We start from the raw sequence: 15,861 nt of genomic DNA, 5'->3' as shown, positions 1-15,861 counted from the left end.
GCACGGGGATCAGTTCGAAGATAAAGATGCATTAATCCAAAAAATCAATGAAATTGAAAGTATTAATACTAATACAAATATTAATACCAAAACCTATACAAATATAAATACAAATACTAACACCAATACTAACACTAACACTAATACTAATACTAATACTAATACTAATACTAATACTAATACTAATACTAACAGTAATACTAATACTAACACTAACATTAATACTAATACTAACACTAATACTAATACTAATACTAATATTAATACTACTCATATTCATTCTACTTCTAATACTGTAACACCCCACCTTTCCAAAACACGAAAATCCTAAAACCCGGGACTAATATTCCTAACTCGAAAACCCTTAGGAAGTATTATTACGTGATTATATGCATTACGTGAATTTAACTATACTATTTACGTGAATAATCACATGTGTTATTACATGTGTGATTTATATGATTTAAATTTCCGTAAATTAAAATACTATGAAATTTCGTGAATTACGTGGTTTATGTGAATAATTGCGTATTCTTATTTATTTGATAATTTAATTGAAACTTGGTAAATTATGTGAATTGTATACATATATATACACGTACATACATGCATGCATACGTATACATACATATATACTTGCATTATACATTTGAATATATATAAATATATATATATATATATATATATATATATATATATATATATGTCTGAAATTGTGTGTGTGTGTTCGGATATGTGTGTGTGTGTGTTAAGATGCAAGTTGTGATTTAAATTAATTAAATAAATAATGTGTAATTAGGCATGCACTTACACTTGGCAAATGCTAATCATTTTAGCTAAGCCTACACTCTACCTTCATTAGTAAGATGAAGAGACACCTTCATCTCTTTTCCTTCCAACACCTCCATACTTACTTGTCTTCCTCTTCTCCTTCCACCGAAGCCATCACCACCATCATCGGCCCCCCTCTCTCCACCTGATTTCTCATTTTCAAAGAAAACCCCAAAATAAAAATGAAGGTTCCTTATTTAACTCTTGCCATAGACTACTCCAAAAACACCATCAAAACCACTTGCCTCCTTACGGGAGATCACAACTCCTCCCTCCTTGAAGCTCACACCATTTCCTTCACAATCAAGGTGGCTTGGTTGAACTTTGGTGCTTGAAAGCTTTCCTCCCTTTCGGTTATTTTTCTTTCTTCGATTTTAAGGTAATAAATTTCGATTTCTTGCTGCAATTAAAGGGCATCAATAGTATGAAAATGATTTTCATAAAATTTTAAAAGATTGGGGAAGATTTCGAAAATTTAGGGCTTTTTGAAGAAAAATGGAAAAATGAGTGTTCTTGTTAAATTCTTGTTCTTGCATGCATCATCTATGTTGATAGTGGTTAGATTCAGCATTTATTGGCCAAAAGCCTAAAAAAAAATTTCAGATTCCAAAAAGGGGTTTTCAAGAAAATGAGATTTTTAACTTTTTGTGGTTGCATGTGTAGATCTTCGAAAGTTTGGGCCAAATCTGTGATTTTTGTAAAGTCTGTCCGAAAAATGTTTTCAAAACTGTTTTCCAGCATTTAATGAACAAAAATTTCGAATTTAAAGAATTTTTGCAAGAAAAAGTTGATTTTGAAACTCTAGTAGGCTTGCATGTGTAGATCTATAGATTTTGGGGCAAATTATGTAATTTCCGAAATTTCTGCATAAAGTGACTTTTCAACTTCATTTTCTGCATCTAGTAAAGTGGAATTTCAGATTTGTTAGGGGTTTTTATGAAAAAGTTGATTTTGAACTTCTAGTGTGGTTGCATGTGTACATTTCGAAACTTTTGGGTCAAAACTGCAATTTCCGAAAATTCTCTCATTTTTAAAGTTTGGATCTGTTTTTCAGCAAGTAATAGATAGGAAAAAGTTTTATTTAACAAGTTTTTAAATTAATTAGAATTATGTTAGAGTTTTGGATTTTTAAATTGAAAAAGGGATTTTCCTAGTTTTTATATCAAGAAAAATTCGAGACTTTGTAAAAACTTAAAATAATTTCAGAATCTGGAATTTGAGTCATTTAGGAGTTCTAGGATTTAATTTGGGAATTTTTGAAATTAGTTTGCTAATATTTCGAAAATTAGGATAATTGCATGTCATTTGCATATGTTTTGTGCCTTAAGTGTTCATGTTTTGGTTTAATGGTTATGAATTATGAGTTTTGGTATCTTTGTACTTTGAATTGTTGCTGGATGTGTTTAATGGCTGTGAGGAATTGATTGAAATGGATTATTACCTAGAAGTGGTAATAAGTCCATTGAATGAGAATTGAAAAAGGGGTATTTGCTCTTAAGCTTGCTTTGATGAGTAATTAGTGATGTTTAATGTGTTGATTGTGCACGGGTGTGTGCTGAAAATGTGTGAAGGTGTGTGTGCTGATTGTGCATGGTGTGTGTGCCGTGTATGGTTGTGTGTTTATGTGTGTGAATTTGAGATTTCTGCCCAAATCATAATTATGTGGTAAATTGTGATATTTGTGTGATTTGTGGCACTTGATTGATATTTGTGATGTCATGTGTGGGTTATAGCATTTTTTCGAAAAGTTGCATTAAATGATTTTATTTGAAAGGTTAATGGAATATCGGGTAATAAACAACTCGGATATAGTGGGCCGGTATCCAACTAGGATGATGTGGTAGTGGTTTGATTCCACTTAGTGAAAACGGGCTCGTTACAGGTTTATTATCCGGTACAGAAATTAATCTTTCACGGATCCGATAAAACGAAAATGTGTTTTCATGATTTTCACAAAAAGGGCATTTTAGTCATTTTGCATAATTACGTGATTTTGTTAAATGATGTGTTTTCGTGAGATATGTGATTTGACCGATTGTCTTGTGTTATTGTACGAAACGTGGGTAAGAACGGGTATACAATATTATATATTATATATTATAACGTATTTCCAAAGTTCGATATTACTCGGATTTCTTACTGAGCTTTATAGCTCATATAGATGTCTTTTAATTGCAGGTAGTAGTGCTAGCAATCCTCAACCGGGATGGTGGATCGAGGTCTTGCCCGGAAATTTTGGGAAGACGTACGAGGACCTATGAACGATGCTAGTCTTTTGGTTATTTTCTTTTGGTGGTGTAACCCTAAACCGTAACATTTCTCTTGTCGTACTTTTGAACTCATTTTCGTTATGAATCGTACTTAATACCTACTTTAATATAGTAAGTTTCGTAATTTGCTATTTTCATGCCTTCGTTAGAAATCTTCGAATTATCCACCAAAATAACCTTTTCGAACTCTGATTTGTTCTCGAACTGAAAAAAATGTTTAGTGAGAATGTAGCACTCGAATAAGAAACCTCCTTTCGAAACTCATTTCCAAACCATGCTTTGTATTCGGCTAAAGCAATCCAACAACATTTTCGAAAATGCAAAGCCTTCAATACCAAAGAAGGAAATTTTTTAATAATTGCATTTTCACCCCATTCCAATGTTTCAAAAATTACAAAGAGATCCTTTGCTTCCGCTAGTTTAATAAATATTCCGATAAACCGGTTCGATTTATCGCCCGTCTAGAAGGGGGGTGCTACAGAGAGTGGTATCAGAGCATTGTTCATAGATACTCGTACGAACTTCACGGGCTTAGAGACTACTCGAGACGCGAAACTCGGACCATCCGGTAACGTATGTGTATTATTTTCTTTATGTGTTTTATTTGCTTTACTTATTAATGATAATTAATATAGAAATAATGGCGAGACGTATAACCCGAGCAAACCCGAGCAATCCCGCCGGTGAACCACAAGACCCCAATCAAACCATTAATAATCTCTCCAACTTAATCCGAGAACAAGCCCAAAACCACCAACGTCAAATCGAACAACTTCTCCAACGTAACCAAACCCCGCCTCAAAACAATGCGCCTCAAGCCATATACGAACGATTCCTCCGAATGAACCCATCCGAATTTCACGGTGGAACTGATCCCACCATAGCCGAAGAGTGGATCAAATCCCTCGAAGTCATCTACGACTACATGCAAATGACCGATCGCGACCGCGTGCACTGTGCCATCTTCCTTCTCCGAAACGAAGCTCGTCACTGGTGGGAAGGAATCAAGGAAGGAAAGAACCTCGAAACTCTGCCATGGACCGATTTCAAAGTCCAATTCTTCGAAAAATATTTCTCAAAAGACGTGCGGGCCCACAAACTCAAAGAATTTCTCGAACTCCGACAAGGTGACTTACCGATGATCGAGTACATCCGCCGTTTCGAACGTGGCTGCCTCTACGCCCCATTCATCGCTCGAGACGCCAAAGAAAAGAAGAACCATTTCATTCGTGGCCTGCAACCCGAAATCCGTAGAGACATTCGTATGTCCGACGCCTCAACTTTCCGCCAACTCGTAGACAAAGCACTCATGGCTGCCCAAGACGAACGTGACATTCAAAACAGCCGCCGACCACAAGGAGTTACTCCACGACCGTGGAAAAAGAACAACTTTGGCAACCGCCCATTCCGAGGAAAAGGAACGCAGCCCATTCGCCAACCAACCGGACCACCGCCACCACCGCCAAGGCCAACCTGCCCAAAGTGTGGAAAGAGTCACTCCGGAGAATGCGTACACGGAACAAGGAGTTGCTTTCGATGCCATCAGCCCGGACACATGGTGAAAGACTGCCCGAAACCCCCACCGAACGTCCCCGGTCGAGTGTTCGCCATGACTCAAGAACAGATCGAGCAAGACCCATCTATGATAGCAGGTACCGTATTTATCCTCGAAGAACCCATTTACGCTCTTATCGATTCCGTCTCTACTCATTCCTTTATATCGAAAGACATAATTGCGCACTTAAATCTCGAACCGAACCGACTAAATTACGAATACCGAATTCTCATTCCCTCTGGCGAAGAAATGTGCTCTAACCTAGTCATAATAAATTGTCCGATCCGAGTTCATACTCAACCCATGAATTTCGACCTAATCCTCTTACCGATCCAAAACTTCAAAGTTATACTAGGCATGGATTGGTTAACAAAATTCAAAGCCCAAATCGACTGTGCCTCGAAAACGGTTATTTTTCCACTTCCGAATGGCGAAACCCTAAAATTTCGAAGTCAACCCAAACCCTCGATTCCAATCATATCCGCGATCAAAGCAGTTAAACTCATTCACAAAGGCCATTCCGGCTACCTAGTGGATATTCTGAAATCCGAGTCCGATTCCAAAGCCCAAATTTCCGACATTCCAGCTGTCCAAGAATTTCCCGACGTATTCCCCGATGACATTCCCGGACTTCCACCCGATCGAGAAATCGAGTTTGAAATCAATCTGATTCCCGGAGCTACGCCAATTTCCAAAGCACCGTATCGTATGGCCCCGATGGAATTGAAAGAACTGAAGGACCAAGTCCAAGAATTGCTAGACAAAGGCTATGTTTGACCCAGCCATTCCCCGTGGGGCGCACCGGTTCTCTTTGTCAAAAAGAAAGACGGATCCCTCCGTCTTTGCATCGATTACCGTGAACTCAACAAAGTCACAATCAAGAATAAATACCCTCTTCCCCGAATCGATGATCTCTTCGACCAACTTCAAGGCTCATCGGTCTTCTCGAAAATCGATCTCCGATCCGGTTATCACCAACTTAAAATCAAAGAATCCGATATCCCCAAAACAGCTTTCAGAACCCGATACGGCCATTATGAATTCGTGGTCATGCCCTTCGGTCTAACCAACGCCCCCGCAGCTTTCATGGACCTTATGAACCGAGTCTTTCATCAATACTTGGACCAGTTCGTGATTGTCTTCATCGACGACATTCTCATCTACTCCAAAACCCAAGAAGATCATATGTCTCACCTTCGCACCGTACTCCAAACTCTCCGATCGCATCAACAGTACGCCAAGTTCAGCAAATGCGAGTTCTGGCTTTCGAGTGTGGCTTTCCTTGGTCACATTGTTTCAGAACAAGGAATCTCCGTCGACCCCAGCAAGATAGAAGCCGTGTCAAATTGGTCGATTCCGAAGAACGCGAAGGAAATCCGAAGTTTCCTTGGACTAGCCGGCTACTACCGCAAATTCGTGAAGGATTTCTCGAAGCTTGCCTCTCCACTCACCCGATTGACTCGAAAAGACGTCAAGTATCAATGGACGCCTGAATGCGACGCCAGTTTCACCGAACTAAAAGCTCGACTCACCTCGGCACCAGTTCTCGCACTACCGGAGAAAGTCGGAGAATTCGTGGTCTACAGCGACGCTTCGAAATTAGGTCTAGGCGCCGTACTCATGCAAAACAGAAAGGTCATTGCCTACGCCTCACGTCAACTCAAAGAGTACGAACGCAATTATCCAACGCACGATCTCGAATTAGCCGCCGTCGTTTTCGCACTCAAAATCTGGCGACACTACCTCTATGGTGAAAAGTGTACCATCTACACCGATCACAAGAGTTTGAAGTATTTCTTCACTCAAAAAGACTTAAACATGCGGCAACGAAGATGGCTCGAACTAGTTAAAGATTACGACTGCGAGATACTCTACCACTCCGGCAAAGCAAGTGTGGTCGCCGACGCACTTAGCCGCAAATCGATCAACGCCCTCATCGTCCAACCTAACTTGGGAGAATCGATCAAATCAGCCCAACAAAACGATCCGCAAATTCTCAAAATTCGCGACAACCTCGAATCCAATCCCAACTTTCAAATCACCAAAGACGGTCTCGTCCGATTTCAAAATCGCATTTACGTCCCCGATGATCCAAACGTTCGCTGACTAATCTTAACCGAAGCTCACCAAACCACGTACACTTGCCATCCCGGAGAAACCAAAATGTACCAAGACCTCAAAAAGCTCTACTGGTGGCCTGGAATGAAGAAAGACGTGGCCCGATTCGTGGCTGAATGCTTAGTGTGCCAACAAGTCAAAGCGGAACATCAAAGGCCCAGAGGTCTACTTCAATCGAACCTAATTCCGGAATGGAAATGGGAAGCTATCACAATGGACTTCGTGCAAGGATTTCCGAAGACCCTAAGGGGATTCGACGCCATTTGGGTGATCGTTGACCGACTGACCAAAACGGCTCACGTTCTTCCGATCCGAATGACGTTCAGTCTAGAGAAGCTGACCGAACTATACGTCCGCGAGATAGTCCGACTCCACGGTGTCCCCGTCTCCATTATTTCCGACCGAGACCCTCGATTTACGTCCAAATTCTGGAAAAGTTTACACGAAACCCTCGGAACGCGATTAAACTTTAGCACCGCCTATCACCCCCAAACCGACGGCCAATCCGAACGAACTATCAAAACCCTAGAAGATCTTCTCCGCGCTTGTATTCTCGACTTTGGAGGAAACTGGGAATCCCGCCTTCCACTAATCGAATTCGCCTCGTCAATTGGAATGGCACCTTACGAAGCTCTTTACGGCCGCAAGTGTAGGTCCCCACTCCATTGGGACGAAATTGGCGAAAGAAAATTTCTTGGTCCCGACCTAGTCCAACAAACCGTCGATATCATCAAAAACATTCGAGAGAAAATGCGAATTGCCCAAGATCGACAACAAAGCTACGCCAACACTCGAAGGAGAGATCTCGAATTCGAAGTCGGAGACTCCGTATTCTTAAAAGTAGCGCCTTTCAAAGGAATTATGCGATTTGGGAAAAAGGGAAAATTAGCACCGCGATTTATTGGCCCATTCGAAATTCTCGACAAAATTGGTACTCGCGCCTACCGACTCGCCTTACCGCCCAACTTATCCAATTTTCACAATGTCTTTCACGTTTCAATGCTTCGAAAATACATTCGCAGCCCCGACCACATATTGAAAACCGATCCGGTCGAACTAAACCCTAACCTTTCCTACGAAGAGAAACCTTCCCAAATACTTGATTCCAAAACCAAAACTCTTCGAAACCGAGACCTAAAATTCGTTAAAATTCTTTGGCAAAACCATACCCCCGAAGAAGCCACGTGGGAACGAGAAGAAGAAATGCGCGAACATTACCCCGAGTTGTTCAGGTAACAATTTTGGGGACAAAATTTCTTTAAGGGGGGGAGATTGTAACACCCCACCTTTCCAAAACCCGAAAATCCTAAAACCCGCGACTAATATTCCTAACTCGAAAACCCTTAGGAAGTATTATTACGTGATTATATGCATTACGTGAATTTAACTATACTATTTACGTGAATAATCACATGTGTTATTACATGTGTGATTTATATGATTTAAATTTCCGTAAATTAAAATACTATGAAATTTCGTGAATTACGTGGTTTATGTGAATAATTGCGTATTCTTATTTATTTGATAATTTATTTGAAACTTGGTAAATTATGTGAATTGTATACATATATATACACGTATATACATGCATGCATACGTATACATACATATATACTTGCATTATACATTTGAATATATATATATATATATATATATATATATATATGTCCGAAATTGTGTGTGTGTGTTCGGATATGTGTGTGTGTGTGTTAAGATGCAAGTTGTGATTTAAATTAAATAAATGAATTATGTGTAATTAGGCATGCACTTACACTTGGCAAATGCTAATCATTTTAGCTAAGCCTACACTCTACCTTCATTAGTAAGATGAAGAGACACCTTCATCTCTTTTCCTTCCCACACCTCCATACTTACTTGTCTTCCTCTTCTCCTTCCACCGAAGCCATCACCACCATCATCGGCCCCCCTCTCTCCACCTCATTTCTCATTTTCAAAGAAAACCCCAAAATAAAAATGAAGGTTCCTTATTTAACTCTTGCCATAGACTACTCCAAAAACACCATCAAAACCACTTGCCTCCTTACGGGAGATCACAACTCCTCCCTCCTTGAAGCTCACACCATTTCCTTCACAATCAAGGTGGCTTGGTTGAACTTCGGTGCTTGAAAGCTTTCCTCCCTTTCGGTTATTTTTCTTTCTTCGATTTTAAGGTAAGAAATTTCGATTTCTTGCTGCAATTAAAGGGCATCAATAGTATGAAAATGATTTTCATAAAATTTTAAAAGATTGGGGAAGATTTCGAAAATTTAGGGCTTTTTGAAGAAAAATGGAAAAATGAGTGTTCTTGTTAAATTCTTGTTCTTGCATGCATCATCTATGTTGATAGTGGTTAGATTCAGCATTTATTGGCCAAAAGCCTAAAAAAAAATTTCAGATTCCAAAAAGGGGTTTTCAAGAAAATGAGATTTTTAACTTTTTGTGGTTGCATGTGTAGATCTGCGAAAGTTTGGGCCAAATCTGTGATTTTTGTAAAGTATGTCCGAAAAATGTTTTCAAAACTGTTTTCCAGCATTTAATTAACAAAAATTTCGAATTTAAAGATTTTTTGCAAGAAAAAGTTGATTTTGAAACTCTAGTAGGCTTGCATGTGTAGATCTATAGATTTTGGGGCAAATTATATAATTTCCGAAATTTCTGCATAAAGTGACTTTTCAACTTCATTTTCTGCATCTAGTAAAGTGGAATTTCAGATTTGTTAGGGGTTTTTATGAAAAAGTTGATTTTGAACTTCTAGTGTGGTTGCATGTGTAAATTTCGAAACTTTGGGGTCAAAACTGCAATTTCCGAAAAATCTCTCATTTTTAAAGTTTGGATCTGTTTTTCATCAAGTAATAGATAGGAAAAAGTTTTATTTAACAAGTTTTTAAATTAATTAGAATTATGTTAGAGTTTTGGATTTTTAAATTGAAAAAGGGATTTTCCTAGTTTTTATTTCAAGAAAAATTCGAAACTTTGTAAAAACTTAAAATAATTTCAGAATCTGGAATTTGAGTCATTTAGGAGTTCTAGGATTTAATTTGGGAATTTTCGAAACTAATAATAACACTAATATTAATACTAATACTAATACTAATACAAATACTAATACTAATACGAATACGAATATTAATACAAATACTAATACGAATACTAATACTCATACTCATACTAATACTCATAATAATACTAATACTAATACTAATACTAATACTAATACTAATACTAATACTAATACTAATTTTCATACTAATACTAATACTAATACTAATACTAATACTAATACTAATACTAATACTAATACTAATACTAATAATAATACTAATATTAATAGTACTATTCATACTAACCCTGATACTAATACTCGTACTAATAGTAATACTAATATTGACACTAATATTGATAGTGATACTAATTCTGATAGTGATAATGATACTGATATTGATACTGATACTGGTACTCGTACGCATACATATACTAATACTGATAGTAATAATGATACTAATTCTAATAGTAATTTGATACTAATTCTAATACTAATACTAATACTAATACTAATACTAATACTAATACTAATACTAATACTAATACTAATACTAATACTAATACTAATACTAATACTAATACTAATACTAATACTAATACTAATACTAAGACTAATACTAATACTAATACTAATACCAAGACTAATACTAATACTAATACTAATACTAATACTAATACTAATACTAATACTAATACTAATACTAATACTAATACTAATACTAATACCAATACTAATACTAATACTAATACTAATACTAATACTAATACTATTACTAATACTAATACTAATACTAATAATTGTAATACTAATGTTAATACTAATAATAATACTAATACTAATACTAATACTCATACTAATACTAATACTAATACTAATAATACTAATACTAATACTAATACTAATGCTAATGCTAATGCTAATGCTAATGGTAATGCTAATGGTAATGGTAATGCTAATACTAATACTAATACTAATACTAATACTAATACTAATACTAATACTAATACTAATACTAATACTAATACTAAGACTAATACTAATACTAATACTAATACTAATACTAATACTAATACTAATACTAATACTAATACTAAAACTACTATTAATACTAATACTAATACTAATATTTATACTAATACTTATACTGATACTGATACTAATACTAATATGTATACTAATACTGATACTGATACTGATACTGATACTAATAGTGATACTGATATTGATACTGATAGTTAATATACTAATATTATTACTAATACTAATACTAATACTCACTGAAACTTGAAATTTATACATTTTCACACAAAAACAAATCATCTTTCAAAAATTTTATCACCAATTATTCCTTTTTTTTATACTCAAACTTTTAAAACGAAATCGGTAGTGATCTTTTTATATGAGAAACTATAATTTATTAACTTATATTGTGATAAATTGGTTGAATGTAGATGAATATTAAAAGATTATTTTTCTTAAATGATGAATTGATATGAAGAATAATTATTAGAAACAATTATATTGCAACATTGAAATAATTATTAAAAAAACAGTTAAATTAAAATGGGACAATTTCACAAAACCCCCTCATTACACAAGGGTCATTACATTAGGCCTACATTTATTTTTCATTTTTAAGATAAATCCAAAAGAGCTTTTATTAATTAAAAACCCTTAATTATCACTATTAGGCCCCTAAATAGTTAATACACGTGTTTTTAATATATGTTATTAAAGAAGATACATAATATCTTCTACATAAATATTTTAGAACACTTTCTTAATTAATTCCACCATTAACGCCTATTGATTGCATATTTCCGTTTATGTGGAATCGAAATTGTAACTCACATAAATAATAATCTGTTTGTGTCATTTGGATAAATGGCGGCGGTGCAGATTCACATGGTGGTTTTCGGCTCACATGAGAATTTAAGATGGGTTATATGTGAGGTTTTGTATTAATTTACGTTGGACAGTAATTTGTATGTGTATGTACACGTTTTGTTGATATATATAAGATTTGTATGTGTCTCGTGCACTGTACACGTTGTGTTGATACTTAAACAAATGTAAAAGTGGTTTATGCACGCACGGTGGTTTTTGTACACAGAGTGGTTTTCGTGCACAAAGTGGTTTTCACGTACAGAGTGATTTTCGCGCGGAGAGTGGTTTCTGCCTTTCCCTTATTAAATCCATGGATTTTGACCTTCGCATTTTATTGAATCCACTATTGTGCAAAGTGAATTTTGCCATTTCCAATGTCATATACGTCATTTGTTTTTACCGAAAAAGCTTGTGTGATGTTGAACTAATTTATGTATGTTGTTTGCCCTAAAGAGAATAAGTTTTTGTCCGAAAATAATAGTAGATTTTCTTACGGTAAACGTGAAGCCATTGATGCAATATTCGGAGATCAAGAGAAAAAAAGATGAAATGAATTTTTTAGATATTGGGAAATTTGGGGGCCAGATTTGTGGAGAGATGGAGAAATATTTGGAGGATTTTGGGGAGAGAAATATTAGGAGGATTTTTAGGTAATGCGATTTTGGAATGGGATTTTGCATTTAATTCACCGTATTTTTTATTTAAAATAATTATACTAATTAGTTGGGGGGCATATAAGGTTTTTTAGGCTCAATGGGTTTATTTTAAATATAAATTACAAATTAAGGATTTATCAAAAAGTTAAATCTCAATGGAGGGTGTTAAACAAATAGCCCCAATTAAAATATCCTAAGTAAATTAAGAAAAAAAAAATATTGAAAATGTTGATTCGTGTATTAAAGTAATAACAAAAAAAGTTACTTTTACGCTATGCTGCACGGACACTTATAGAAGGTGAAGAGTTCCCGTGTCAGACACCTGGACACTCGGACACACCTGGACACTTGTCGGACACCCGTGTCGGACCGTGTCGTAATTTTGCTAAAAGTAGAATACCCGTGTCGGGCAGTATCCGTATCCACGTATCGCCGTGTCCACGTATCCGTGTCCGTGCAGCATAGCTTTTACGTATTTATCTAAAAATTTCGTACATATATTTAAAATAATATTAAGAAGGAATTATCAATGTGTACATGATCGTACAAAACCAAAAAGGGGAAAAAAAACCTTAAAATTATTACAAACTACTTAATAATTTAAACAAAAAAATTTGAAGAATTAAACGATATTTTTTTAGAAATTATATACAAACAATAATGGATATACTTTTGGAAATATTATTGGAAAATTTAAACAAAAGGATTTATGAAGAAATAGTGGATACATTTCTAGAAATTATTTTCAAAGTTAAAAAAATATAACTAACAATAGTGGATTGACAAAAACGTATAAAATTTATGTAACTATATTGACTCAAAATAACAATCACTATCTTTGATGTATAACACCGAATAAGCGAAATACATGAATCAAATGAAGATTGACAAAACGTATAAAATTTATGTAACTATATGAAAACAATTAACTAAATATTTTTTATAAAACACCAAATACATGAATTACATTTTTTTTAACTTTTACGTGTATTACTTGAATAATACTAATTTGTAGGGGTGAAAACAAAAGAATATTTATTTCCAGAACACATCATATATAATTCGCAAAAATATGTCCGGTCTTCATTTACCACCATCTTCAAACCCGAGCTATTTTTCCTTGAACGAATAACCACAGTGTAGGGACTTCGACCTATACACTCCAATTCTATTTTTTTTTCTACAAAAAATAGTCATCCGCATGGACAAATTCTTTATTTATATGATTAAATATAAATAAAAGTTAAATAACAAAAGCATTATAATATCTGAAATAACTATAATACAAACAATAAATAAATAATGTGTTTTTACCATTTGACCTATATCATTAGATTTAAGAATTTTCTTAAATCCCAACTTACATCAGTTATCAACATCAATCTTAATCACGTCCAGTTCTTCTTCAACGTAAATAATATTGCTTCTCTTCATTGATGATGCCGCATATTACATACACGATGTTAGCCATGTATCTAAAATAAAATAAAAAACATAAATTAAATTGTAATTTAGTATCAAATTAAATATATCAAAAATCGCTAACACCGACGATTTACAACAAATACAATGCATTGGACACACTAATTAGTTATATATTATACACAATAATATATAATTCGATATAACTACAGAAAGAAATAGCATATGAGCCAAGCCAATTGTTGGTGTGATTCTAAAAAATGTGGTTAGAGTATAAATGAGTTGGAATGGGTTTCAAAGGAGTATTTATACTTATTTATTTAAATAAAAAAGTAAATAACATGTTGTTAAGGAAATAAATATTAAATGTATTAATGGAGGAAAATAATTGATTAATTTAGGTTTAGATTGATTTGATTTACATAAACTCAAAAATAGATTAGTGAGCATATTAAAAAGTAAAGAAAATAAATTACCATAGTAATCAGATAATTTACTCAAAAAAAAGTAATCGGATATTATGTTATGTAGTGCTTATATTTAGGAGAAATCAAATTATGTCTGTTATATATTACATTTAGTTAAACATTCGTTTAATTAGCAACTAAATAATTTCATTGACTTTCATTCTAGAAAATGATCTCCCGTGATTTGATTACAACAAAAAAAGGCAAGTTATGAGCACATACATAACAATGAGTAATTGAAACGAAAAATGCTAAGTTAAAAACGGAAAATCTAATCATCTAATCCAAATGAAACAAATTGAAAATCAAAATATCAATTAGTATTGGTCTTAAAATCATTACATATTGATACGGTCCAAAATATACATGAAAATGATCGATCCAAATTACTATATAATTTCGGATAATTGATTTTATTTCATATTAAGTTTTTCAAAATTATATTCAGATAAATCTCATGACATATACAAATTAATATTATTCATATAATGTATTCAAATATGTTTTTACTATATTTCATTTGATTAATTGATCTATTATTAATCGGATGAATACAGTACATAATAATGCATTAATGAAATATATTAATGTTATTTATAAAACAATATGACTTTAAATTTCAAAAATATTTTCAATATTATTATAAAAATATACTAAATTCGAATATATATATATATATATATATATATATATATATATATATATATATATATATATATATATATATATATATATATATATATATTTATATATATATATATATATATATATATATATATATATACTAAATTCCAAAAATATATTTCAGAAAATTAAAATTATAAAAAAGATAATATTTTTCGAATTTATAGAATATTAAAATTGGAAATAATATATATACATGTGGTAAATGTTTAAATGAGTGTACAAATGTTAAATAGGAAATAACTTAAATACATACCAAAATAAAATTGACAACTCACCAATTGAAAAATCCACCTCATCAATTGCACTCCAACTAAGCAATTTTGATAAATGACATCATCATTTGCCACATGTCAATCATTGAGGGCATAGATCCTCTTTTTATATTATATATAGATATATAGATAAAGAAATAAATATAAAACATAATATTTCGCTAATGACTTCTATTTGCCTTTTAAATTCAACAAGAAACAAGCAACAATTAAATTATAGTATATTAAGCTTTTATAGATCTATAAAATATGTACTATACCATGTAATTTAAGAATTATTTTTATGCATTATTAATTTATATATTATATGGGGCTTCTTAAATTTTTCGAATGTGTATTATCTTATAAATTTAGCGAATTATTAATTTAGCAAGTTGTCCCCGAGTCGGGACCGGGAAAATTTATTATTTAAGCGAGGTTATTAATTTATCGGGTATTAATTTATCGAGGTTCTACTGTATTTTCTTTTTAAATTCAAATTATATAAAGAAATAAATATAAAACATAATATTTCGCTAATGACTTCTATTTTCTATTTAAATTCAAATTATATAAAGAAATAAATATAAAACAAAATATTTCGCTAGAAGGAGGGGTCACCTCCGACCTTGTGGTTAACAGCCACACACTCTAACCAACTGAGCTATTCTAGC

The 15,861-nt window shown here is 33.5% G+C and overlaps 1 protein-coding gene and 1 non-coding gene across 2 annotated transcripts; one reads left to right on the top strand and one right to left on the bottom strand.

The window, feature by feature from the left end:
* The first annotated feature begins 3,741 nt into the window (after positions 1-3,741).
* On the top strand, positions 3,742-6,762 carry LOC148771538 (uncharacterized). The gene is made up of 2 exons (XM_088815103.1): positions 3,742-5,427; positions 5,479-6,762. The coding sequence occupies exons 1-2, from the start codon at positions 3,742-3,744 to the stop codon at positions 6,760-6,762; spliced, it is 2,970 nt and encodes a 989-aa protein (XP_088671229.1).
* A 9,027-nt stretch (positions 6,763-15,789) lies between these two features.
* TRNAN-GUU (transfer RNA asparagine (anticodon GUU)) lies at positions 15,790-15,861 on the bottom strand. Its single transcript has one exon. It is a non-coding gene; the product is annotated as a tRNA-Asn (tRNA).

Source organism: Erythranthe guttata, chromosome 3, assembly GCF_056151865.1.
Source record: "Erythranthe guttata isolate IM_541 chromosome 3, IM_541, whole genome shotgun sequence".
In the NCBI taxonomy this organism is placed as follows: Eukaryota; Viridiplantae; Streptophyta; class Magnoliopsida; order Lamiales; family Phrymaceae; genus Erythranthe; species Erythranthe guttata.
This window is presented reverse-complemented; position numbering and strand designations above follow the sequence as displayed.